Below are 25,216 nucleotides of genomic sequence, written 5' to 3'. Positions count from 1 at the left end.
TTTTTGGCTAGGGTTGCTTTGAACAAATGCTGATTTTTTTGACCAGGATGTTTGGGAACCACTGACAACATTTCGAGGTGAGGTTAGTGAGAAAACAATGCATTTAGAATTTGATATTCTAAACTGCAAACTTTGAATTCCAACAGACTCATTAGATTAAAGCTTTAGGTTATTCAAAATAGTTTGAGTATCTGCTTTATGTCTGAGGCTAGATGCTTATTTCAAGTTCTAGGATAAATATACGATCAGATCCACGTGATGTTTTGTAGTTTATAATTAGGACCTTATAGAAACATTTTGGAATCTACTTGTTATAAAAGGATAGTCAGAAGCTGTTATAATGATCTAGAATAAATTCTTATTAAGGAACAGGTGATATAAGGGATACTGTAAACAATGAAGATTGACTTGGAAGGATTATTAAAGCTAAAGAATACATTGGTTCAGAAGCATTTAAGCAGACAAGTGATTATGAAGTTGAACAAATGAAAAAGTCCTTAAGGTATAATGGTAGAATGTGTTTTATTAACTGAATATTAAATGATTGTGCTCATCCGTTTGTAGGATTTAGATTTTGCCATGCTGAATATTTTGAGTTTACCATGAGGGTGAATCTGCTCTTTTCCTTTGAAAAAGACTCGTATAGCCATTTGATAAAGAATAGAACGGTGCTGTAAGGAAGAGTTGGAACCAATGGCTCTTACTGTGAAACCATTGCTGTGAACAGAGAGGAATCGCATCAGTGATTTCCTGACTCTGAGGCCGAATCATCTACATATTTTGCTGCAGCCATATATTTATGCTAATAATGCCATGGTGGATTCTCTTCAGTGTGAGACACCCACTTGCAGCAATGCTAACGTGTCTGTAACTATAGACGCACCCTTGAAATGTGCACTAACCCCATGGCAGGCACAGTTTCTTTGACTGAACACTGTTCTGTGTGTGCAGTTGTGGAGTTAGATGCAACTGCTGCTGAGACAAGCCCTTGTCTGGGCAGCCGCCTGTTACCTTCCAGGAACGTGTGGTGATAGTCACTCTGCACCTCCGAGTGCTGACCTTTGGGATCCTTGTCCAGTGCAACTGACACGTATGCAGACATACATCTTCCATTTGCATGTGACACGTTTTCCACCCCTGAATCAGGACCTAGGTTTATGCAGTACTAGCCAAACAGATGAACCGTTGTTCTGGAGAAGAGGCATCTGTAGCTTCAGAGTATAATCAAGCATTCCAGGTGTCCATGGCTAATACACATGTAGCTCCCCTTGTAATATTGGTAAACACACCTGTAGGGGCATTCAGGGACTCACCCTTTATACTGCCCTTGTGTACATAATGAAGGTTATACAACTGGCGCGTAGCGTGTGAAAGAGACTTTGGCTTTAGGCTTTCAAGCTGGTGCTGTAGCACAATGTACATAAAGTTGGTAATGGTCCCCATTACAGGACATCGGGACAAGTGATAGCTAACAAGCATGAAATAAATTTGGCCTTAATTTTATTCCTCAGTTGTCACCAGCCTATTGGTTCATCAGGCACTGGGTAAACATCATCTGAAGGCTAAAAGTCTCTTTCTATACACAATGGGCGGTATTCAATGTGAATACCGGCGACAGGATTCGCTGCACATTCGCCACATTCCGGAGCCTCGCCGGCTCAGGTATTCAACGAGTCAGGGGCTCGCTGCCCCTGAACGTCAAATATGAGCTCCTGCGGCGAACGCCGCAGGGAGCCTGAGGACGGTGGCAGGCAGGGAGATGGAAGTCTCCCTGCCTGCCCCAGAACGTTTGTGGGGGGAGGTGGGTTCCCTGGGAGCCAGGCAGCACAGGCTGCCCCCCGGGGGTGCCAGCAGGGGACCGGGTATATTCACTACACCCGATCATGAATATGTAATGATCGGGTGAAGTGAATATATGAATATCTAATGAGCGGCTTGGCTCCAGCCCCCTGCTGGCTGGTCTGTGTAAAAAAAAAATTTATATATATATATTTTTTTTTTTTAAATTAAATATATATTCATGTGCTTACAGCACATGAATACAAATAGCATGCCCGTCCTCAGAATAAAATTCCTGATTTTTTTTACACCAATTGTAAAAAACAAAACACTTTATTTTAAAAGTTCACCTTCCACTTCACCATAAAAAGATAGCCATTGCTACTCGGTGAATCATGGCAAAAAAAACCTTGAAATGTATTCGCCATCTGGTCATTGAATAGGCTGATTCACCGTTTTAGTCAGAAATTCGCCTTACAGCACAAAATCGCCATAAAAACCTGGCAAATCAGCCTCATTGAATATTGCCCAATATGTTATTGCTAGACTATCACTCCATATTAACAATTGGAGGATCCATTCGCTTTGGTAACTTACTGTGCCCCCCCCCCCCCCCCCCAAACTCAGCATTTACAGAGCAAGAGAAAAGGATTTATATAGTTTACAGATAAGAAGAATTCATTGATGTCAGCAGAAGACCAACCAATAGTCTGTAGCAGGTGACCTAGAATCCAGTACTGGATGATACTAGAACATTATTGGTGCATAGTTTCTGTCCATAGGTTTTATACAAAACTTATTACAAGGATAAAGCTTCATTTGGTGTTGTCCTCATGCCATATTCTGCAGCAGGTCATACCATATCCACACAGTGTGTATGATCAGGATACAGGTTGGTATCTCCTAATCTTTGACGTAATCTAATATCCCAAAATTTGAGTTTCTAAGTAGGCAAAGTGGAAAAGTCTCTGTGTCTTCTATGAGAAGTGTATTCCATCTGCATTAAATCCATGAAGTAACCTATGAGAAAGCAACGAGGACACACGCCAGGTTAGATAACCAAACTGTATGAAATGAAGGATAGGTCAGTTTACAGTGGAACTGTATTTTTTACATTTGTTTCTCAGACCCCTCTAAGGGTTCCATGTATAAATAGGAATGTAGAGTCATTTAGTCCTATCATATTTATTATTAATAGGAATTGAGGAACCAGACAGGCACGACTACCATTGATGTAGAGGCTTAGTACTGCAGGTGTTATATCTCACACTACTCTGAAGGCTAATCCGGAGAGTACTATGATGATGGTACCCTTATGCAGGTGAAGGCATTGGGGCAGATGTATTAAGCCTGGCAAAGAGATAATGCACCAGCCAACCAGCTGTGTTTAAAATATGACAGTTGGGAGTTGATTGGCTGGTGCAATATCCCCCAGGCTTAATACATATGCCCCATTGTGAGATATGGTTGTAGGTTAGGAGTGGCACCACAAACACCAACATGGTCACACAAGTGGCTAGCCCTAGCTTGTCTACATCTCAACAGATTTTTAATCTTCTTCTGGCTCATTGCCCAAGAATCACTGTACCAGCCATATGTACTTTGGAGTGTTAAAAAAAAAAAAAAAAAAAAAAATCAATCAAGAGTGTTAAATCAGGTTTTCAATGGATCAGAAAGCTTGTATGATCTTGTGTAGCTCCTTTGGTTAGATTCATCCTACATAGCGGGGTATCATATTCAACCTGACATCCTAGGCTCTTACCCTTTAATACCTACTCCCTAGTAAAGATGCTGGTCATATTACACATTTGTCCTACGGAAAAATATAAAGATCTAAAGCCATCAGATCCAAAATAAACCAAGTTACCTAATGAAGTCGTCAATGTCCATAGTACGTGCACGTTTTTCACTGAAGCCAGCGTCTCCAAGAATCTTTTCAATTTTGGCTGCTATACTGAAGCTTTCTTCGATTGCCTATGCAAAAAGAAAATAAACATGTATAAAATATAATCATCATACAAATGGGCTAATCAAGTGATTCTCAACCGTAGGCCTCAGGTCATCTTGTGAGTATTTCTGCCTGCTGGGGGAACTTGATTACAGGTGTCGATAGGCCCTGGGTCCAGAGTTTCCCAAACGCCACCCCCCCCATCTCCCTAGCATCGATACCTCCCCTCCTCTAGTACCTGCCCTCCTCCCCTCCCTCTCTAAATATGGGCAGAGAATGTGCAACTGCTATGGGCTGTATTCAATGCAGCCGGAGAGGGGGTTAAACGGCGTTGACCGCTGAAAACGACTCACAATGGCCGTTCAACCTATGCTACGTTTCGGGGGAACCCTCGCTGTCAGACAACGGCAAGGATTCCCCCAAACAGTGTGGCTCACAGCTAATGTAGGGAGCCCGCTGTTTTAGCGGCCGCACACGCCGTTTCCCCCTCGCTACAAAAACCTAGCGATGTGGAAATGGTGTGTGCAGGGGGCCAGTGGAATACTGACCATGCGAGCTGTGACAGCTCACAAGAGTCATTGAATACACCCCTATGTGTACAGGGGGCGCTGGACACCCAAGCACCCGTCATGAAGGCATTCATTCTACTACTTGACAGGACAATGACTAATACTAGGGACATAGCAAGTGCATGGCATTTCGTGAAAGATAAGGCACCACCGATCCTTGTTACCATTTTCTACCTTGTGTACTTACAATATTATGAAGAGAGCAGTGTATCCTGTAATTTTTCTCCAGCAGCTCCTGGACTGCACCGGATCTTAAAAGAACAGAACAATAATATTATAAAATACATGTATTTTATATGAACCTGCAATTTACCTTGTTTTAATCAGCAACATAAACTGTAGATCATAGTTCTCTCAGATTAAGGCAATTCTCTATGTTATAGGTTTACAAATGACACAAAACATCTGCAGTCAGCAGGGCACAGTAGTTGAATTGTTCTCCCCACTGAGAACTGGGCAGGTAATGATGCATAAGCAAATGGGCAGGTTTGGCATCTGTCTTTTTTTAACTGTTGATGCTGCATACAGGAGTGCCATCCTGTATTCTGCACTTCCACACTCACAGTCTGGGAGCATGCGGAGAGAAGGGCCAGGTACCACACCATAACCCAGTTCCCAGGAGTTGGGAACACACAATTCAAGGAGGAGACCTTCAGTAATCCCTGGCAACCTGCCACCCCTCAAATCTGGCAGCCTATACACAGGAATGACAGGGAGAGTCAGGGGGACTAGACTCCACAGACTGGAACTCCCGAGATGCCAGAGTAGATGGAAGAGGCGTTCAGCTATGGGAGGAGAGGCCGCACTGTAATATCCTACTGTGAGCCTGTACTAAGCCATGCGGTCTATGGCCCAACTATGGCCAGTCTTAGCACATCCTTCTGTTGCCTCCATGATGTCACAAGGCCACGTGTGAACTACTCTCTCTTGATGAAGGGCCTTGGCGATCCTCCTGCAGTTCATGGGCTTCTGTAGGGTAGAGGAGCCTCTGGCTTAATACTAATTGATTCATTTCACAAACTGGGCTAGTCTGTATACAGATTTCAGCACTGAGAGTGAAGCCAAATTTGGGCTTACTATGAACTGGTGGCAGTGCCATCCACCATACTGTAAACTGCAAGCAAAAGATGGTCATGCGGCTTTGTATCTGCACAAACCCCTTATTTCCTCCCAAGGCTCTGTATGTGTATGCAATGGTCAGATCTAACCATTTCAGCAGGGAGACTTCTCTAGTGTGCAGCAATCCACTCATGAGAAGATGCCAGGATGGCAGAATGAGACAAACACAAATGCCCATGCTGGTCATGGCCTATACCAACGTAACCAGGGACACTAAAACTGGTTCATGGGAAGAGAACTGTGCCATACGCAGCTGCTTTCATTGCAGAAATTGCAAAAACCAACTAGAATTTGTTGAGCATCACATTGGGCGGTATTCAATGAGGCTGATTCGCCAGGTTTTTATGGCGAATTTGTGCTGTTTGGCGAATTTTTGACTAAAACGGTGAATCACCCTATTCAATGACCACATGGCGAATACATTTCAAGGTTTTTTTCGCCATGATTCACCGAGTAGCAATCGCTATCTTTTTATGGAGAAGTGGAATGTCAACTTTTAAAATAAAGTGTTTTGTTTTTTACATTTGGTGTCAAAAAATCAGGAATTTTATTCTGAGGAGGGGCATGCTACTTTTATTCATGTGCTGTAAGCACATGAATATATATTTAATTTAAAAAAAATATATATATATTTTTTTTTAACACAGCAGCCAGCAGGGGGCGCCGGAGCCGAGCATTACATATTCATATATTCACTGCACCAGATCGTTACGATCGGGTATAGTGAATATAGGTCCCCTGCTGGCACCCCCGGGGGGCAGCCTGTGCTGCCTGGCACCCGGGGAGCCCACCTAACCCCCACAAACATTCTGGGGCAGGCAGAGATACTTCCATCTCTCTGCCTGCCACCGTCCTCAGGCTCCCTGCGGCATTCGCCGCAGGAGCTCATATTCGCCAGTCAGGGGCAGCGAGCCCCTGACACGTTGAATACCGGAGCCCGCAGGCTCCGGAACGTGGCGAATGTGCAGCGAATCCTAAAAAGGATTCGCTGCACCTCACAGGTATTCTCATTGAATACCGCCCATTGTGTAAATGTCCCTTAACTGTGTGTTCTACACATCCAGGACATACACTAAAAAGATTCTAACATCAGCTCTTTTCAATGTCGTCACTGCACTATTCCTGGTGTAAGGCTGGTACTTACTTAAATGCTGCAGCAAGGGTTTTGTTTTTCCTTACGAAGGCAATCCGTACTAAGCCGTCCCATTCCTGGTGGGGAGTTCCGATGTGGGGGAGAAAGATAGAGAAATTAGAACACATTTAGATCCGGTTTCTATTTTTATTACACACAAAGAACTAGAGGAGGATAAAGTGCATATATGGTGCACGTGGATAAGATACGACCACCTGTAGCTGGACGTAGATCAACCACCCCTGTATGCGGGCTTCATTAAACCAAACTAAGAAGCAGAAGCTAGTAACCATGAACCTACACAGTTACTATGGGTCAGACTATGGGCATAAGACAATGCACCTGTGAGTATATGTCCTCCCTAACATACATACGCATTAGTAATAACTGCTCTCACTGTAGTAAGTCACTACACAGTAAGTTGTTGGACACTGGATTAGGGCCACGATCTATATCAATATATCTTACCTGAAAGTTGATGGGTGGTGGAGGATTTTTAGGCTCTATTCGCACAACACTAGACTCCACTTTTGGAGGGGGTCTGAAATTGTTCTTTCCGACCTGTAATACATTTTAGAATAGAGTGTCATATTAGAGAACTTTTGCCATTTGTCCCCAGAGATGTCATAAGGAGACCTCATTCTTTGTTACTGCGTTATGCAGCGTTTAAAATCGCACCTCCCAGTGTGCCCATGTTAGTTATTGGATAGCAGGAATGTGCATATGCGCTCCTCCTTCCCCACCATCCCACCCCATGAATGCCAAAGTATGAGGACACATCTGTAGTAACAATAGGACAGAGGTAAACATTTAAACTTTGCATCATTGTTGACTCAGAAAAGTTAGCCACAAGTTGGGAAAAAATTAGTCTAAGTTTTAATACATATATCCCTAATATCACAGACCTAAAATGAAGAGAACAGAAATGCACCTGGTCTACACCAGAACAAAAGTGGCTTCAGAGCGATCGGAGTAATGCTAATTATAAGACACACAAATAATATAGTAAAAAGTTTCTCAATAATCAAGTTTTCCAATGGTTAATGTTTTGAGGCTGCCTGTCTGGAGCTGGTGTGACAATGACTGACTCAGCAAGACAGCTTAGCTCACTTGTGCATGTGTAAAGAAATCCACAAAACATGACCTGACCTGCTGCAGGTACTTGATGACTGTACTTGATGACTGGAGTTGAACCCCCCCCACCCTGATATAGTACAGGACAGTTAGGAGTACCTAATAAATGGCCTGATTTTGCATGGATAGCGAATTATGGAATTTGCGAATCGGTTATTATCGAATGACTGCTTATGAACTGCAGAGCACATGCGGACATGAAAACTGGAACCGAAAACGCGAACGCACAGTAGTCACAGTTCAACTAGCGGGAAGTCGGCTTTTATGAGCGGAAACATGGGAGTTTTCTGGGTGTGGTTAAAAAAAAAAAAAAAAACAACACAGATGTACCAAGGCGTTTTTTCTTTCTTTTTGATCGCAGGTAGCTGCTTTTTCTCTAATTAACAATCCATGTTGAATCAGGCCCAAAGTCACAGGAGACATGTAAAAGAAAATTATACCGAGACACAAATACACGCACGTCATCCTTCCAATTAAAAAACTAAAATAAAAAACAGACAGGAACTATGCTGTATTGTTGTGTAATGCTTGCTTAGCTCCCTGTAGTAATGTGGATAGAGTGCAGCAACAAGGAGACTGAAGTACTAGCATAAGTAGGAGGGACTGAGAAGCATTCAGCCAATTAAAAGTGGTCGCCGATTGTCATCATCAGTTCGAAAACTAACATGGCCGCCAACATAAGAACCTGCTTACTTTCATGAGATGGTCGACACGAGCCAGCAGCTGCGTGTTAATGGACAGCCGACAGTATAATTTGTCTCCTGGTTTGGCTACCAGACGCATAGCGAATTCTCTTTGGAACATGAGCACGGCACACCTGGGACACGGAGACAGAAAGCCGATTAGCAAAAACAGCAGCAAACGTCATTGGGAATACAGGACAAATGACAGTGCAAAACCACTGTAATAGAACTATGGTAATGTTCCGTTTGCAGAACAATGACTCGTTCGAGTCTAAGCAGTTGCTCTTCTGAGTGTCATATTACAATATGCTACCGCTAGAATATATATAGGATGGAGTTGGCACCTTGGCACTTGGGATGGCGGCAGTTGAGATACTGGTGCCAGTATCCAGACACCGGCGAGAATAGTGGCGCCAGGATCCCGATTGATAGTGTTAGGATCCAGACACCCAGCGAGTATGTATAATGACTACAGGCATGCCGCTGTCTGTCTTCTGACCACCAGCATGGTAAGTGCCAGGATCCTGTACCCAACCCTTAATACAGTGGTCCCCAGCAGGACCCTCCTAGAATCTCCACATAGTTTCCCTATAGCAGCTAAATGTACATGTATAAGTATCTAGAACAGGAGCTAGGATTACTATGTGCCCCAAATAGTAAGGTCATGCCAAAGCAGATTCTGTGCAATGTACGATTTATTTTGTCGGTAACGTCAAATTGGCCCAGGGCTACTCAATTTTCCCCAATACCGGCAAGTTATCAGGGATTTTGTATGTGCTTTCTCAGGGTTTAATCGAATAGTCAGAAGCGGGACATTAGGCAAAAATCGCAATGGCTGTTTTTGTGTGAAAATTTATCCTGGACAATTGAATAACCCCATAATGACAAACACAAAAATCACATCAAGGACTGATTCAATTAGCGGTGATGCTTGCAGTAGTAATGCACTTTTTTTTTCTGCCCAAATTAACGCCACACATTGCTACACTCACCCTAATGTAGGTGAGCAAAAGTTTACAACATTAAGACCCACTTCCAGGCAAAATACTAATAATAGGTTTGCAATTACCATTAAGCTGGGTACACACTAGATGATATTTTGAACGATTTTGATGATTCCAATGGGTAGAATGACAAAATGTTCATATCGTCCAGTGTGTACCCGCTATGTCGCACTCCTGCCCATCGTCAAGTACATCCTCCATTGCCCCTACAGGCAGGACCACAGAGTGAGGACCATGCTGCGAAATGCAGCAGGGCTGCCGGAAACACTGTTGAGTACAGATTCCAGTGATCTCGCTGGGTACACACATCATATAGTGTGTACTCAGCTTTAGAGTTCATTCAGGGGACTCCGAATAGTATATAAATAACTCCTCGTCTTCACATGAGCAGGTAACTTACCTAAAAAAGGGTCTGTGAAGTAGCAGTTTGAAAACAAATGGAGAGGAAATCTAAAATAAAAGATACGAGTCTAGATTAATGAATGTATGTATAAGAATTGTCAAAGATCTGACAGAATAATTAATGAAAGCAGCTTGCCAATTAAGAAAACAAGGCCTCTGTCTGGATGTATAGTACTCAGTAAGGTACAGATGCTAGTCACGCCTAAATGCCTCTTTTCGTATGCCCATCCTGTGTGATTTGTTTTGCGCAGTTTCTTTCGATCAATTTTTGCATCTTGCTGAAATCTATGTTATGGATTCTGAAATGGTTTACAAAGGGCCAAGATGTATCAACAATGGCTGGTGTTTTTTGTTTATGCCAACTTCCGTTCTGACTTTTTACATATTTAAAATGAAATCCTGTGCGGTTAAAGTGAAAGCCTTGTGCCTTTGGTAAAGACAAAGCGGTTATGCTTTGCAAAAAAGATGCAAATTTAAACCACAGCTCACTCACGCCAGGGCTCTTGCTACATTTGGCATATTGCGGCTAACTCTATCAGGCCACCATCTGGAAGAATGGTTCCTGGTAAGGTAAACTAGCCACCATCTGGATATACGGTGCCCGGTAAGGTAAATCGGCCACCATCAGGATATACAGTACCTGGTAAGGTAAATTCGCCACACAGAGGTCAAAAAAAGGCAGATCCGTCTTCAGAACATCACCAACCATGACTTGAAGTTTACTTGCAACAGCTCTGTGAGAGAGAACACACGGAACATAAATGCTTTGTATTTCAGTCTGCACATGCAATATCCTTATAAGTGCTAGGAAGAGAACTTATTTAGCTTATATGGAAGTTTTTCTACCTGCCCCGATGACACAAGAACACCCCAGGAGAACGTTTAGGGAGGACTTCAGGCTTCACACTATGGTTTGGCTGATGTGTTGTTCCGGACACACTCCTGCATTTACAATGCTCGGTACAGTATATATACACTCGTAGGAAGGAATAGGATAACCAAACGTGTATTTGAGGTTTACACTGCTGACAATTTATCCATCTCTGAGCTGGCGTAGATCCAGAATTCTGAAGGATCACCTAGTACAAAGTCACTTCTCAAAGCCCCTAAGAAAAATGTTGCTGTTGGGACCTACCCCTGCGGCAGATGCAAATTCATCCACATAACTGATTTTGAGGTAAACATATTGGGCCAGATTCTCTAAGCTTCAAAAGGGATAAAATGGAGAGTGATAAACAGCCAGCCAATCAGCTACTGCCTGACATTTTTCAATCACAGTCTGACATGGCAGGTAGGAGCTGATTGGCTGGCTGTTTATCACTCTCCATTTTATCACTTTTGAAGTTTAGAGAATCTGGTCCATTAGGAGTAACACACAAAACTCAGGATTATTTCAATTGCCTGACAGAAGGTGTAATTGATTGCATCACATGTGGCTGTGATAAGCAATAGGTGGTAATAACAACCAGACCACTGTAGCAAAGAATACTGGAACACGTTGGGACCATACGCAAAGCAGCTACAGATTTTATGAAGTTCACATCAACAACAGGGGAGGATATGACAGTCCACGGTTTAGAAAAAAGAAACTCGGGATACATGGGTGCAAAGTTATAGAAAATCCCCTCAAGAAAGAAAGCGACTGGATTTTCACTCAATACCATCCACCCAAATGAGTGCCCTCCACACCCCATTTCTATTTGTGGGGTCCCATTGATTATGATATGCACTATCATACAGTTATATTTTTCTCCCGGATCTAGCAGCGTCTCTACTTACGAGCCTTGTACTCGTTTCTGAAGCTCAGCGACAAGACGCGTGTCCAGTTCACAAGCAACAACCTAACAGAAAGAGAGCAAAATAAAACAGAAAAGGAGTTCCATTACCGTATGACTGAATAAGAATGTCTTTATTTTCATTACATTATAATTCCTGAGCACTGTAAAAGATGATATAATCAAAAGGTTTTCAGTTTGTTCTTGATGTAGAATTCCTGTCCTAAACCATTAGTATAACATATACTTCCTTTTAGCTTAATTATGTTGTGCAAGGTATAACTCAACATATACAACTGAAAAAAAAGAAAAGTACTTTGTGCAAAATAAAATAAATCACTGTAGTAGCAATAAGACGCCATGACGGAGTTATTAAGGTTTAAAAAAACTATACGAGTGATGGGGATTGGTACGAAATCCCGGCGGTCAAAATCCCAACAGGGGGAGGGGACCCCCCCCCCCCCCTGCGGGCTCTCCACACTAATTTATTTTCCCTCTATTGATTTCGGCGGTAGGGATTCCAGCGTCGGGATTTTGACCGCCGGGATTCTAACTGCATCCCGAGTGATGTGATTTGGTTTTATGGAACATAATAAAACTGAATGGTAATAGGTTATCTTTAAATAGGCACAAATCAGTTCCCTTTTGAATTCTAAAAATGGTACTTGTGTAGTTTCACGGCGCCGTGCTACTTCCGGCTTCTCCGCTCGGCACAACTATCTAAAATAAACTAACTTAACTCCATGCCAACATGGATAGTTCATACCCCCACTATCCATGTTGGCATGGAGTTGATTTTAGATAGCGTGGCAGGCGTAGCGAGCCCCGCAAGGGGACTCAGACGCACGGCGCCGTGAAACTACACAAGTACCCTAAAAATAAACGGTAGAAGTTTTTTGTTAAACGTTTTATTGTGTTGTACATCAGTAGGTGTGTTGTACATCAGTAGGTGTATTCTCCATCTTCAGCATACCAACATACAGATGGGGCAGGTCCCATCTTGGCAGGGGATGGCGATGCCAGCCGCCATCCCCCGCCAGCGCCATATCGATTGCGAGAAGGGGACGCGCGCGCACGAGAGGCAACCGCGTCCCTTTCCGACGGCGCTTCCAGCTGCTCCCCTGGGTCCCCGCCGCCTGCCCGCACCCCCCCAACCCTGTCCGTCTCCCTGAGGCGGAGACGGAGAGGGTTCCCGTCGCCCCGCCGACGGAGATTGAGACGCGCGAGAGACGCACGCGTCTGTCTGACGGCTGGCGAGGCTGCTGGCGGATCGACAGCGGGGACGTACTGGCCATTCGCCAGCCAGGAAGAGGTCTGCCCCATCTGTAAGTGCATATCCTCATGTGTAAGTTACACCTTACCTACAGATTACTTAAAAGCTTCACTATTGGTTATTGGCCCTTATTCTGGTTCACTCGCAAAGGCAAATTCCTTCTCAAATAGAAAAAACCATGTGCACTGCAGGTGGGGCAGATGTAACTTGTGCAGAGAGAATTAGATTTGGGCGAGTTATATTGTTTCTGTGCAGGTAAAATCCTTACTGCTTTATTTTTACACTGCAATATAGATCTCACTTTGAAGTAAAACCCCACCCAAATGTCATTCTCTCTGCACAAGTTACATCTTCCCCACCTGCAATGCACATGGTTTTGTCCATTTGAGAAGGAATTTGCCTTTGCGAGTGAACCAGAATAACCCCCATTGTGTCTTCTATATCACTGTGCTAATGTAAAGCCCTGGGCTGCACAGCTACACGTGCAGGACAACATTATAGAACAGGGGTGGCCAAACCGGTACTCGAGATCTACCAACGGTCCATGTGTTCCAAATCCACTAGCTGGTGCACAGCTGTAGTCATTACTAACTGCCACATTTTCAAACATGCTGCTTTCATTCCTACTATAGAGCCACAGATTGCCTGAGATACATGATCTGTTGGTAGATCTTGAGGACAGGTTTGGCCACTCCTGGAATAGAACATTGGGCAATTGCAATGGAAGATAGTTCCAAGTGGCTCTAAGTGGCTGGGTAGATAAATTTGAGGTGCAAAGCACACTTTATACTTTATAGATAATTGCATAATATTATGCATACTATTTAACCAAAAAGAAAGAGAAAAATCTAAACAATTTTAGAATTCTAAATCATGATTTCACAATAAGCAGTATCTTACCTTTTTTGCTTTTTCTAATAACTTAATGGTCATATTTCCAGTACCAGGACCAACCTCAAGCACAACATCTGTTGGTCGGATAGCAGCCTGAAATACACGTGAGATATTACAACATTCAGAATGATTACGAGCAATTAGCTTTTAGTTATACAGATGGGGCAGGTCCCATCTTGGTAGGGGATAGCAGGTCCCATCTTGGTAGCGCCATATCGATTGCGAGAAGGGGCCGCGCGCACGAGAGGCGCGCGCGTCCCCTTCTGACAGCGCTTCCAGCTGCTCCCCCGGGTCCCCACCGGCTTGTCGGCGGTAACCTGGGGTCCCGCCGCCTGCCTGCACCCCCCCCAACCCTGTCCGTCTCCCTGAGGCGGAGAAGGACAGGGTTCCCGTTGCCCCGCCGACGGAGATTGAGACGCGCGTGAGACGCACGCGCGTCTCAGTCTGATGGCGGATCGCCAGCGGGGACGTTCTGGCGATTCGCCAGCCAGGAAGAGGCCTGCCCCATCTGTAGTGTTAATTCTAGCACCCGCCAGCTTTGAAAATCCATGCAGTTCCTCTTCCCTGCCTGGGGTGTCGCTGTCTGCTGTAGTGCTTCTAGCACAGTGTGGTCTGTATATCAGCACTGATGTGCAAACCAGACCTGTGCTAGAAACACCACAGCAGACAGCGACACCCCAGGCAGGGAACAGGAACTGCATGGGTTTCCAAAGCTGGCGGGTGCTAGAATGAACACTAATGCCCAGTACACACCAGGGCGACCCGCTCACGATGCACATCGTGAGCGGGTCGTCTGACCGGCTCACAATCACACTGAGCACACTACTCGCTCACGATGTGCACCGTGAGTGGGTTCCGATCGCGACCCGCACCCAGGTGTAAGTTCTTTTTGAGATCCTACCTGCTGCAGGCAGGATCTGAATAACGACTGAACGACCCGCGGGGCTGCGCTTCGGATCGGTATCGGATCAGAACAGGCAAAAAAGGCCCAATCTACATCCAATCGGTCGGGATTGGATCTAGATTGATAGGATTGTGCCCTTGTCGTTCTGGTGTGTACCCTGCATAAGTTAGTAGTTACATTTTAGGTTTTATGTTGGTAAATACACAGCATTAAAAAAAACAGAATTGCAGAGCATGAAACATGTCAGCCAATGACTTACCTTCTCAATAATGCTGTTCACTATAAGAGGGTTCTTCAGAATATGCTGGCCGATTCCTGTGTTGAACATAACCCCTAAACATGTGCAAAGAAATAAGGTTTCTGTTTTACCAGTGGAGTCACTTTATGAAAAATAAAATTAGCATTTGTTGTACTTCATGTATGCACCTGGGCTACACTGTATACCAACTGGGCTATTGGGTGTAATCAGCAACAATGAGGCCACAGCTGCTTCAGTGGACAGAGGCCCTCATTCAGGTCAGATCAGATAAGACATATACACTGGCTCCCCTCAGTGCCAACGACATGTCCCACACCAACACAAGATATGTACCTTGACTCCCCTCTATGCCACAGATATATGCCACACAGAAGACAGTCCCCAGATCCCTTCAGTGCTACAGACATGCCCTATGCCCATACCCCATTATATTCCCACCAGCCAAGAGTAGTTACCATCCTGATATCTCTATCACTACAATCACTCCTACCTCTCAAGCTTGCTGCCTAGGTGTCATCCTTGACTCTGGACTGTCCTTTATTCCTCACATTAACACTGTCTCTATCATGTTACATGCATCCAAAAAACATTTCCAAAATTCAACTGTATCTTACACAAGACACTACTACATCTCTTATCCATGCACTCATTAGATCTTAAATTGATTATTGCAATAGTCTCCTAACTGGTCTTCCTAAGAACAGACTCTCACCACTGCAATCCATTCTAAATGCTGCTGCGAGGCTGATCTTCCTAGAAAGGTGCTCATCGTCTGCTGATCCGCTCTGCCAGTCCCTCCATTGGTTGCCTGTATCTTACAGTATTCAATATAAAACACTTCTACTCACATATAAAGCTATTAACCACACTGCACCAGCTTATATCTCTTTACTTATCACAAAATATCTCCCATCTCGACCACTCCACTCTGCATCTCTCATCCACAATCATTACTTGGGAGGTATGATGCTATGCTCATGTTCAGTATTCCTATTATCCCTATAGATTGTAAACAGGGACCTCCTACCGGTCCATTACCAAGTTTGTTCTATCACGGTTGTTGATTGTAGAGTACAATGTAATATGCTGTGCTAAAAGGATCTGTAAATAAAGGCCCCGGTTCCCATCTGTAACGATCAGATCAGGTGATCGATCAAATTAACGTATGCCTCCTGTTATGATTATCTGTCCGGTGAATGTATGTCTGATATTGGTGTAATAGTTATGTCTCCTGTAAGTATTGGAATCAGGACATGTCTTGTATGTAAACTGTAGGTGACCCTGGTTTAAGTTTGAGGCCTGTATTTCCTCAGTGTGACATCTGTGGACTCCTCCGGAGTCAGGATGTAAGATAAGATCTGAGCCCCTCATAAACCATGGTCCAGAAGAAGAGGTTAGAGTTTGTCCCCTTCCTTAACATCTCTTATCAGTGGGTCTGCTATGCAAGGAAAGAGGATCAATCACTTTGAAAACAGCAGACTGTACATTGCCAGGGACCTTCCACACTCCTTCAGCATGGAAAGAGTGGAATCCCAAGGGTGGGAGGGATGAGGGAGTCTGCAAGGTATAACTAAGACCCTTCTCCCTATAGTCAGAGTCACTACCTGGGGGTCGAGCAAGCAGGCTGTAGGCGACGAGAGATTTCTTGTGGAGGACCCCCCCACTTCAGGATTGTAGGATACGGTTCTGTCTTTTTCTCCTTTTATTTTATTTCTGAAATTTGCATTTAAAACTCGTGTGTACTTTTAAAATCATTGTAAAATCTTGTAACTATTTTCTAAAGCTCTGTAGTATTTCTAGGAATAAATAATACATATTCCCAGTTCTGGTTCTGTGTTCCTAAGACTCATTAGCCTCGGAAGAGAACGGCTGAAAAACGTTACCATTGTTATCTTGTATTGTGTGGTCAGGGGCGAGCCAAGCCGCCCCTTGCGCAGTTTCAGGCGCTAAAATCAGGTTTTGGCTGGTGGCAGTGTACCTCAAGGAAAGGACCCGAGTGTCCTGAGTGAACCCCAGTCACGGCCGGCGCTGCTCAGATTGACGTATCGGAGCAGGCGACCAGTGGGTCCGTGACATTTGGTGGCAAGCGGTGGGGTGGAGAATTCATTTTTCTCTTTAAGAACTTAAGTGAGTGTGGGTAGAATTTTGTGAGAAATACCCACATCACCAGAATCAGAACTCAGAGCTTTACTATAGTTTTAAAAGTCACACAGTGAGTGCAATTTCTGTTCCCCTCCCTTCTCTTGTTTTCTTTACTATCATTTTATTTGACAAGTGTGAGACTCAGGATGTCTGATTACCGGATGATGAGAAGTGATGATCTGGCGACTATATGTGTACGGAGGGACATCCCTTGGTCTGGCCTGAGTAAAGAACTGATGATAAAGGCACTCATGGAAGCCGATCGGGTTCTAGCTGCTGGAGGAAGCCAGTCCAGGGACACTCCTACTCCAAGGGCTCAGTTGGCACAAGACAACACAAGTGATGCCCTGCCAGGGTCAGATGCGCCTGCTGGCAACAGTGAGTCTACACTGCAGAGTTACCTTCAAACTGCTGTCAGGCAAATGAAGGACCTGGACCCCACAATGGCCGTGCAGCTAATGCAGCTAGAGGCTGAGCAGCGCAGAGCCGAGCTAGAGGCTGAGCAGCGCAGAGCCGAGCGAGAGGCTGCAGAGCGTCAGGCGGAGCGTGAGTACCAGTTGGAACTGGTGAGGCTCAGCGGCCAGAGCGCTGTTGGTAACCCGGGTAGGAAAAAGCCCCGGCATGACCAATTTCCCGTGCTGGAGAAAGATGGTGACCTGGATACTTTCTTCAGGAGTTTCGAAAAGACTTGCCGGCAGTTTGCACTGGACCCCAGTGAATGGGCAAGTTATTTAACCCCTGGGCTGAGGGGAAAGGCTTTGGATGCATTTGCTGACCTTCCCCAGGAGCTGGATGGAGATTATACTGCCATAAAGAAAGCCTTGCTACAGCGTTTCAACATCACCCCTGAGGCATACCGACAGAAGTTCAGAGACTTAAAGCGCAGCCCCTCTGATACCTATGGGGGCCTGTTAGCACAACTGTCAACCCTATTGCATCAGTGGGTTGAGGGCTTGCAAGTAAAGGACTATGATAAATTGAAGGACCTATTTCTGCAAGAGCAGTTCATCGCACTCTGCCCAGCTGAGGTTAAAGAGTGGGTCCTGGACCGGAATCCCGAATCAGCAGAAAAGGCTGCCACCCTGGCAGACCAATACACCAGCACCAGGGCTTCTGTGGCAAAGAAGACCTGGGGGACGCCCGGGCAAGTCAGCTGGAGAGAGCGGAGACCCGGAGACTCGCCCCAGCAGCCCTCTTCAACTAAACCAGCAGCCGCTGCATTTGTTGGGGGGGTGGGTGGACGACCTGTTTTGGCAACCAGCCGCAGGTGTTTTATTTGCGATGAAGTGGGGCACTTCCGTTCCCGTTGCCCCAAGAGGAACTCTCCTGTGGGGGGCCCAGCCGTGAAACCTATGCCTGCCGTCCTGTGTGTAGGAGGACCCCAGGAGAGACCCCGGGACAATCTACAACCAGTCCAGGTAGGACAAAGGGTGGCGCTTGGGCTATTGGACTCAGGTGCAGATCTGACTCTCATAGATTCAGCATTGGTGGGCCCAGAGAACATCATCCCAGGAAAGACTATTGCTGTACGGGGGGTGAGTGGGGTCCACCCTGATGTTCCTATGGCCAGGGTATACCTTGATTGGGGGGTTGGAAGAGGCATCCGTGATGTTGGGGTGCTGGACAATCTACCTGCCGGTGTGCTTTTGGGGACTGATCTTGGAAAGATGCACACTGCCTATGTCAATGAAAGTGATGTTGGTACTGACTCTGTGTTACTAGCTAACCCTTCTGTCCCTCAGGCGGCCCCTGCTGAGCTTTACAATCGTAATGTAAATGTATGTGAGGTTGCAGATTTGTGTTTAGCAGAACCTAACCCTTTGCAAATGTACAGGGGGGAAGTGGGTCACAATGCCTGTACTAAGGTAGAATTATGTGATGTATCGTTACCAGATAATGTTGCGAAAGCACCAGTATCAGGGGTTGTACAGAATACTGAGCCAATCTCTGTGTTAGCAGTTCAGACAAGGAGAGCTGCAGCCCAGAACAGCTGTGATTTAACCCCTGCCTGTGTGGAAGGGGACTCCCTGGAAGTGGATACCCCTCCACCCCCCTCCCCTCCTGTAGAAGTCTCCAGTTCAGATGCTGTCCTAGAGGAGGGGGGGGGCTTGCCTGCCTTGTTTCCCCACACTGATCAGCTGCTCAGAAGTGAGGCATTCAAAGCAGAACAGCAGACCGATCCCAGCTTGGCCGCTCTCAGAGAGCAAGCCAAGGAGGTCCCAACGGGGAATGGCTCAGTCAGAGTTTATGTAGAAAATGGGCTGTTATATCGTGAGCCACCTTCCTCAGAGGACCCTGAAGATGAAGGTCCTAACAGGCAGCTGGTGGTTCCACAGGCTTATAGGGAAGGGTTAATGAAAATAGCTCATGAAATTCCCTTAGGCGGACATATGAATCCGAAAAGAACTCAAGCTCGTTTGAGGCCCAATTTTTTCTGGCCTAACATGGGGAACGATGTACCTAATTACTGTCGCTCCTGCCATGCCTGCCAGTTAGCTGGGAAGCCCGGTGACCAAGGCCGAGCACCTCTCATTTCATTACCACTTATCGCAGAACCCTTTGAGCGGGTTGGTGTAGATCTTGTGGGGCCCCTCGCTATCCCCAGCAGCACAGGGAAACAATACATTCTCACTGTGGTGGACTACGCCACGAGGTACCCTGAAGCTGTAGCACTCTCCTCCATCCGCGCAGACAAAGTGGCGGATGCGCTCATATCCATTTTCTCCAGGGTGGGGTTCCCAAAGGAGATGCTAACTGACCAGGGTACTCAGTTCATGTCCAAGCTCATGCAGAGTCTCTGTAAGAGGATGCAGGTGGATCACCTAATCACCTCTGCCTATCACCCCCAAACGAACGGCCTCTGCGAACGCTTCAATGGTACCCTAAAACAGATGTTGAGGGTCTTTGTGGAGTCCCAGGGAAGGGACTGGGAAAGGTTCTTGCCGCACCTCCTGTTTGCATACCGGGAGGTGCCTCAAGAATCAACAGGCTTCTCCCCCTTTGAACTCCTGTATGGGCGCCGTGCACGTGGACCCCTGGATTTGATTAGACAGGAGTGGGAGGGGAAGTTGGTCACCCCGGAAACATCCGTGGTGCACTATGTGGTGCAATTCAGGGAGAAAATGCAGTTCCTAATGGAAATGGCACAGAGCAACCTGAAGGCTGCACAGACCAAGCAAAAACAATGGTACGACCGACAGGCTAGAGAGCGTATCTTTGAGGTGGGGCAAAAGTTATTGGCTCTGGTTCCCATGAGACAGAACAAGCTGCAGGCTGCCTGGGAGGGTCCCTACACTGTAATACAACGTATTAAAGATGTTAATTACATTGTGGAAAAAGGGGAGGGACGTAAGAGGCAGAAGATGTATCATGTCAACATGCTCAAACCTTATCACGAAAGGGGGGCTTGTGTGTTTGCTGTGTGTAGTTTGCCTGAGAATGAGCAAGGAATTGACCCCCTGATGGATTTAGCAGCTGCTGCTAAGGAGGGGCGATCCCTGTCTGATGCCCACTTCAGTGATAAACTGACAGAGGCACAGCGAGCACAGCTCACTGACACACTGCAGCCCTACAAGTCCCATTTCACAGGGAAGCCTGGAAAAACACACTTGGTAACTCATCATGTAAACACAGGTAGTCAGACCCCCCTCAGGCAGCCAGCATACCGGGCTTCTCCTGAGGTGCTGGAAGCCATGAAGAGGGAAATTGATGAAATGCTGCAGCTGGGGGTGATTCAACGGTCTCACAGTGCTTGGGCTGCCCCAGTTGTACTGGTCCCAAAGAAGTGTGGGGGCACCCGCTTCTGTGTAGACTATAGAAGGTTAAATGATGCCACTGTGTTCGATGCCTATCCCATGCCCAGGATAGATGAACTGTTAGATCAGCTGGCCCAGGCACGTTACATCACTGTCATGGATCTGAGTAGAGGATACTGGCAGATCCCACTGTCACCGGAGGCCCGTGAGCGGTCTGCATTTATCACACCATTCGGCCTGTTTGAGTTTCTGGTCATGCCCTTTGGAATGAAAAATGCACCTGCGTCCTTTCAGCGCCTGGTTAATGACCTGCTGGAAGGCCAGGAGACACATGCCGTCGCCTACCTGGATGACATTGCGGTGTTCAGTCAGACCTGGGAAGAGCACCTGATCCATCTGAACAGTGTGTTAAGTAAAATCACGGGGGCTGGGTTGACGATTAAACCAGAGAAATGCCAGCTTGGGCTGGGTGAGGTACACTACCTGGGCCACTGTGTTGGAGGTGGTACCCTTCGCCCAGAGTTAAGCAAAGTAGAGGCTATAACGGAGTGGCCCACTCCCACAACCAAAAAACAGGTCATGTCCTTCCTAGGTACTGCTGGGTATTACCGAAAATTTGTACCCCACTACAGCACTCTAGCAAAACCACTGACAGACTTAACCAAAAAGAAGTTGCCCCAGGTGGTCAATTGGACAAAGGAATGCGAGGGGGCATTTTTGGCTCTGAAGTCCGCATTAGCTAAGTCACCTGTGCTGCAGGCCCCAGATTTCCAAAAGAAGTTTGTAGTGCAGACTGATGCTTCCAATTATGGGCTAGGTGCTGTGCTCAGCCAAGTCAATGAGAAAGGAGAGGAGCATCCCATCCTGTTCTTAAGTAAGAAATTGCTTCCCAGAGAAGTAGCCTATGCCACCGTGGAGAAGGAGTGTTTGGCGATTGTGTGGGCTCTCCAAAAACTCCAGCCATATCTGTACGGACGTGACTTTTTAATAATTACAGATCACAACCCATTGGTATTTCTGAATAGAGTTGCCGGAGATAATGGTAAACTGCTAAGATGGAGTCTCATACTGCAGCAGTACACTTTTACCATCCAGCACAAAAAGGGTGCCCACCACAGTAATGCGGATGGACTCTCACGGCGAGGAAGTGAATAGCGCACTGAGGAGATGGTGACGTGGGTCACCACCTCTGTGCGCCATTTTAAAAGGGGGAGGTGTAACGATCAGATCAGGTGATCGATCAAATTAACGTATGCCTCCTGTTATGATTATCTGTCCGGTGAATGTATGTCTGATATTGGTGTAATAGTTATGTCTCCTGTAAGTATTGGAATCAGGACATGTCTTGTATGTAAACTGTAGGTGACCCTGGTTTAAGTTTGAGGCCTGTATTTCCTCAGTGTGACATCTGTGGACTCCTCCGGAGTCAGGATGTAAGATAAGATCTGAGCCCCTCATAAACCATGGTCCAGAAGAAGAGGTTAGAGTTTGTCCCCTTCCTTAACATCTCTTATCAGTGGGTCTGCTATGCAAGGAAAGAGGATCAATCACTTTGAAAACAGCAGACTGTACATTGCCAGGGACCTTCCACACTCCTTCAGCATGGAAAGAGTGGAATCCCAAGGGTGGGAGGGATGAGGGAGTCTGCAAGGTATAACTAAGACCCTTCTCCCTATAGTCAGAGTCACTACCTGGGGGTCGAGCAAGCAGGCTGTAGGCGACGAGAGATTTCTTGTGGAGGACCCCCCCCACTTCAGGATTGTAGGATACGGTTCTGTCTTTTTCTCCTTTTATTTTATTTCTGAAATTTGCATTTAAAACTCGTGTGTACTTTTAAAATCATTGTAAAATCTTGTAACTATTTTCTAAAGCTCTGTAGTATTTCTAGGAATAAATAATACATATTCCCAGTTCTGGTTCTGTGTTCCTAAGACTCATTAGCCTCGGAAGAGAACGGCTGAAAAACGTTACCATTGTTATCTTGTATTGTGTGGTCAGGGGCGAGCCAAGCCGCCCCTTGCGCAGTTTCAGGCGCTAAAATCAGGTTTTGGCTGGTGGCAGTGTACCTCAAGGAAAGGACCCGAGTGTCCTGAGTGAACCCCAGTCACGGCCGGCGCTGCTCAGATTGACGTATCGGAGCAGGCGACCGGTGGGTCCGTGACACCATCTGTGACCAGGGGCGGGCTGGGCCGGGGGGCAGAGTGCCATATGCCCCCCGGGCCGCTTACCCACCCACTGGCTGCGGGCCGTGCTGCGGCTGGATCAGCTTCTCCAGCCCTCCTGCACTGGCCGCGGCTTACAGAACACGGCCGCGGCTACAGGAAAATGGCCGCCGGCCCCCTGCACTGAGGACATGTTCTCAGTGCAGGAGGCCGGCGGCCATTTTCCTGTAGCCGCGGCCGTGTTCTGGAAGCCGCGGCCAGCGCAGGAGGGCTGGAGAAGCTGATCCAGCCGCAGCACGGCCCGCAGCTAGCGAGTGGGTAAGCGCTCCCCCCCCCCCCCCCCTCCCTCACCCCAGCATATGTGTTTCTGTCACTGTGGGGGCATATCTGGCACTGTGTGGGGGCATATCTGGCACTGTGTGGGGGCATATCTGGCACTGTGTGGGGGCATATGTGTATCTGGCACTGTGGGAGGCATATCTGGCACTGTGGGGGCATATATGTATTTGGCACTGTGGGGGCATATGTGTATCTGGCACAGTGGGGCATATGTGTATTTGGCACTGTGGGGGCATATGTGTATCTGGCACTGTGGGGGCATATGTGTATCTGGCACTGTGGGGGCATATGTGTATCTGGCACTGTGGGGCATATGTGTATTTGGCACTGTGGGGGCATATCTGGCACTGTGGGGGCATATGTGTATCTGGCACTGTGGGGGCATATGTGTATCTGGCACTGTGGGGGCATATGTGTATCTGGCACTGTGGGGGCATATGTGTCTGGCACTGTGGGGGCATGTGTCTGGCACTGTGGGGGCATATGTGTATTTGGCACTGTAGGGGCATATGTGTCTCTGGCACTGTGGGGGCATATGTGTCTCTGGCACTGTGGGGGCATATCTGGCACTGTGGGGGCATATGTGTCTTTGGCACTGTGGGGGAATATGTGTCTCTGGCACTGAGGGGGCATATGTGTCTCTGGCACTGTGGGGGCATATGTGTCTCTGGCACTGTGGGGGCATATGTGTCTCTGGCACTCTGGGGGCATATCTGGCACTGTGGAGGAATATGCGTATTTGGCACTGTGGCAGAATATCTGGCACTGTGGCGGCATTTGTGTCTGGCACTGTGGGGGCATATGTGTATTTGGTACTGTGGCGGAATATCTTGCACTGTGGGGGCATATCTGGCACTGTGGACATCACATTGTGCGGTGTAATGGGCATCATGGTATGGGGCGTAATGGACATTACGGTGTGGGGAGCATTGGGTAATTGCCATCACAGTATGGGGTGTAATGGGCATCAAGGTGTGCAGCATAATGTGTAATTAGCATCACAGTGTGCGGTGTATTGAGTAATTAGCATCGCAGTGTTGGGCGTAATGTGTAACTGGCATCATGGTGTTCAGCATAATGTGTAATTGGCATTACGGCATGTGGCTTTATGTGTAATGGGTATTACAAGGTTCGCTAAAATGTGCAATCTGCAGGTACACAATACAATCATGGTACAGGCAACGCCCCTTATGATAGGCCACGCCCCTAATTTTTCGGCGCGCCTACGGCGCGCAAAAGCATTCCTTCCGGCGGTGACTTGGCTGATTATGGGCCAGTGCTCTGGACTTGCCCCCTAGGCTAAAAGTTGCCAGCCAGCCCCTGTCTGTGACACAAATACCCTCACACACACGAGCTATACCCCGACTCCCCTCTGTACCACAGACATGCCCCATGCCCACACCGTACACGCACCCTGGCTCCTGATCTCCTGGTGTTTCCGGCTCTTCTTCTCCGCTCTGACTTTCGGCATCTTGGAAACACTCCGACGACAGCAGCAGCCAGCAACGTGCAGCACAGACAGCTGGGGTGGCGCGGCCTGATGACGTCACCGGACCCAGAGAAACGCATGCCGGGAGTTGTAGTTCTCACCTCAGATACAACAGTGCGGAGTGCGTCCCGCGTCGGTAAGTGAGGGGAGCACAGGGGAGGTGGGCATGGGGGACACCCTGCCGGGTTAAATGTTTCACGAGACGGGGCACAACCGCCCGTCACACATGCGTGCCCCTCGCACACCCACTCTCGCGATAGCGGCTCCTCTCGTGCTGCCTCTGCACACTGGTGCCCGCCGTGGGAGAGAGAGAGTGAGTGAGGTGAGTGGTCCCTCATGTGTAATGACTGAGCCGCCGCTGCCAGTGAGTGTGCCCTGGCTGGGCCGTCCCTGTCATCGGGTGCGCCTTTTACCCATAGACCAGTGTGTGCGCTAAACACGGGAGCTGATATGG

General features: G+C 47.0%; 2 protein-coding genes across 4 annotated transcripts in view; one reads left to right on the top strand and one right to left on the bottom strand.

The window, feature by feature from the left end:
- Positions 1-359: 359 nt before the first annotated feature.
- Positions 360-25,215, bottom strand: DIMT1 (DIM1 rRNA methyltransferase and ribosome maturation factor). 2 transcript variants are annotated; one of them, XM_083153216.1, is made up of 12 exons: positions 24,687-25,215; positions 14,876-14,949; positions 13,719-13,805; positions 11,550-11,611; positions 10,411-10,504; positions 9,769-9,818; positions 8,375-8,498; positions 7,016-7,108; positions 6,560-6,624; positions 4,484-4,547; positions 3,647-3,753; positions 367-2,799 (listed from the first exon to the last, which is right to left on the bottom strand). In XM_083153216.1, exons 1-12 carry the CDS (start codon positions 24,742-24,744, stop codon positions 2,757-2,759), a joined length of 921 nt encoding a protein of 306 aa, XP_083009342.1. In that variant the 5' UTR covers positions 24,745-25,215; the 3' UTR covers positions 367-2,756. The 2 variants fall into 2 exon arrangements, with proteins under 2 accessions (XP_083009350.1, XP_083009342.1); XM_083153224.1 differs by lacking the exons at positions 14,876-14,949; positions 24,687-25,215 and having other exon boundaries at positions 360-2,799; positions 11,550-11,613; positions 13,720-13,772.
- IPO11 (importin 11) overlaps positions 24,722-25,216 on the top strand; it is a 376,178-nt gene continuing 375,683 nt past the window's right edge. The window contains exon 1 of one of the 2 annotated variants that reach the window (XM_083153175.1): positions 24,722-24,898. The gene's annotated coding sequence lies outside the window, so the exon portion shown is untranslated. Of the gene's footprint in view, positions 24,899-24,946; positions 25,085-25,216 lie in introns of those variants that run through there. The other variant, XM_083153179.1, reaches the window with a different exon arrangement.

Source organism: Crinia signifera, chromosome 1 (assembly GCF_055691185.1).
Source record: "Crinia signifera chromosome 1, ASM5569118v1, whole genome shotgun sequence".
Classification (NCBI taxonomy): domain Eukaryota; kingdom Metazoa; phylum Chordata; class Amphibia; order Anura; family Myobatrachidae; genus Crinia; species Crinia signifera.
Note: the sequence above shows the minus strand (reverse complement) of the source record. Positions and strands in the feature narration are given on the sequence as shown.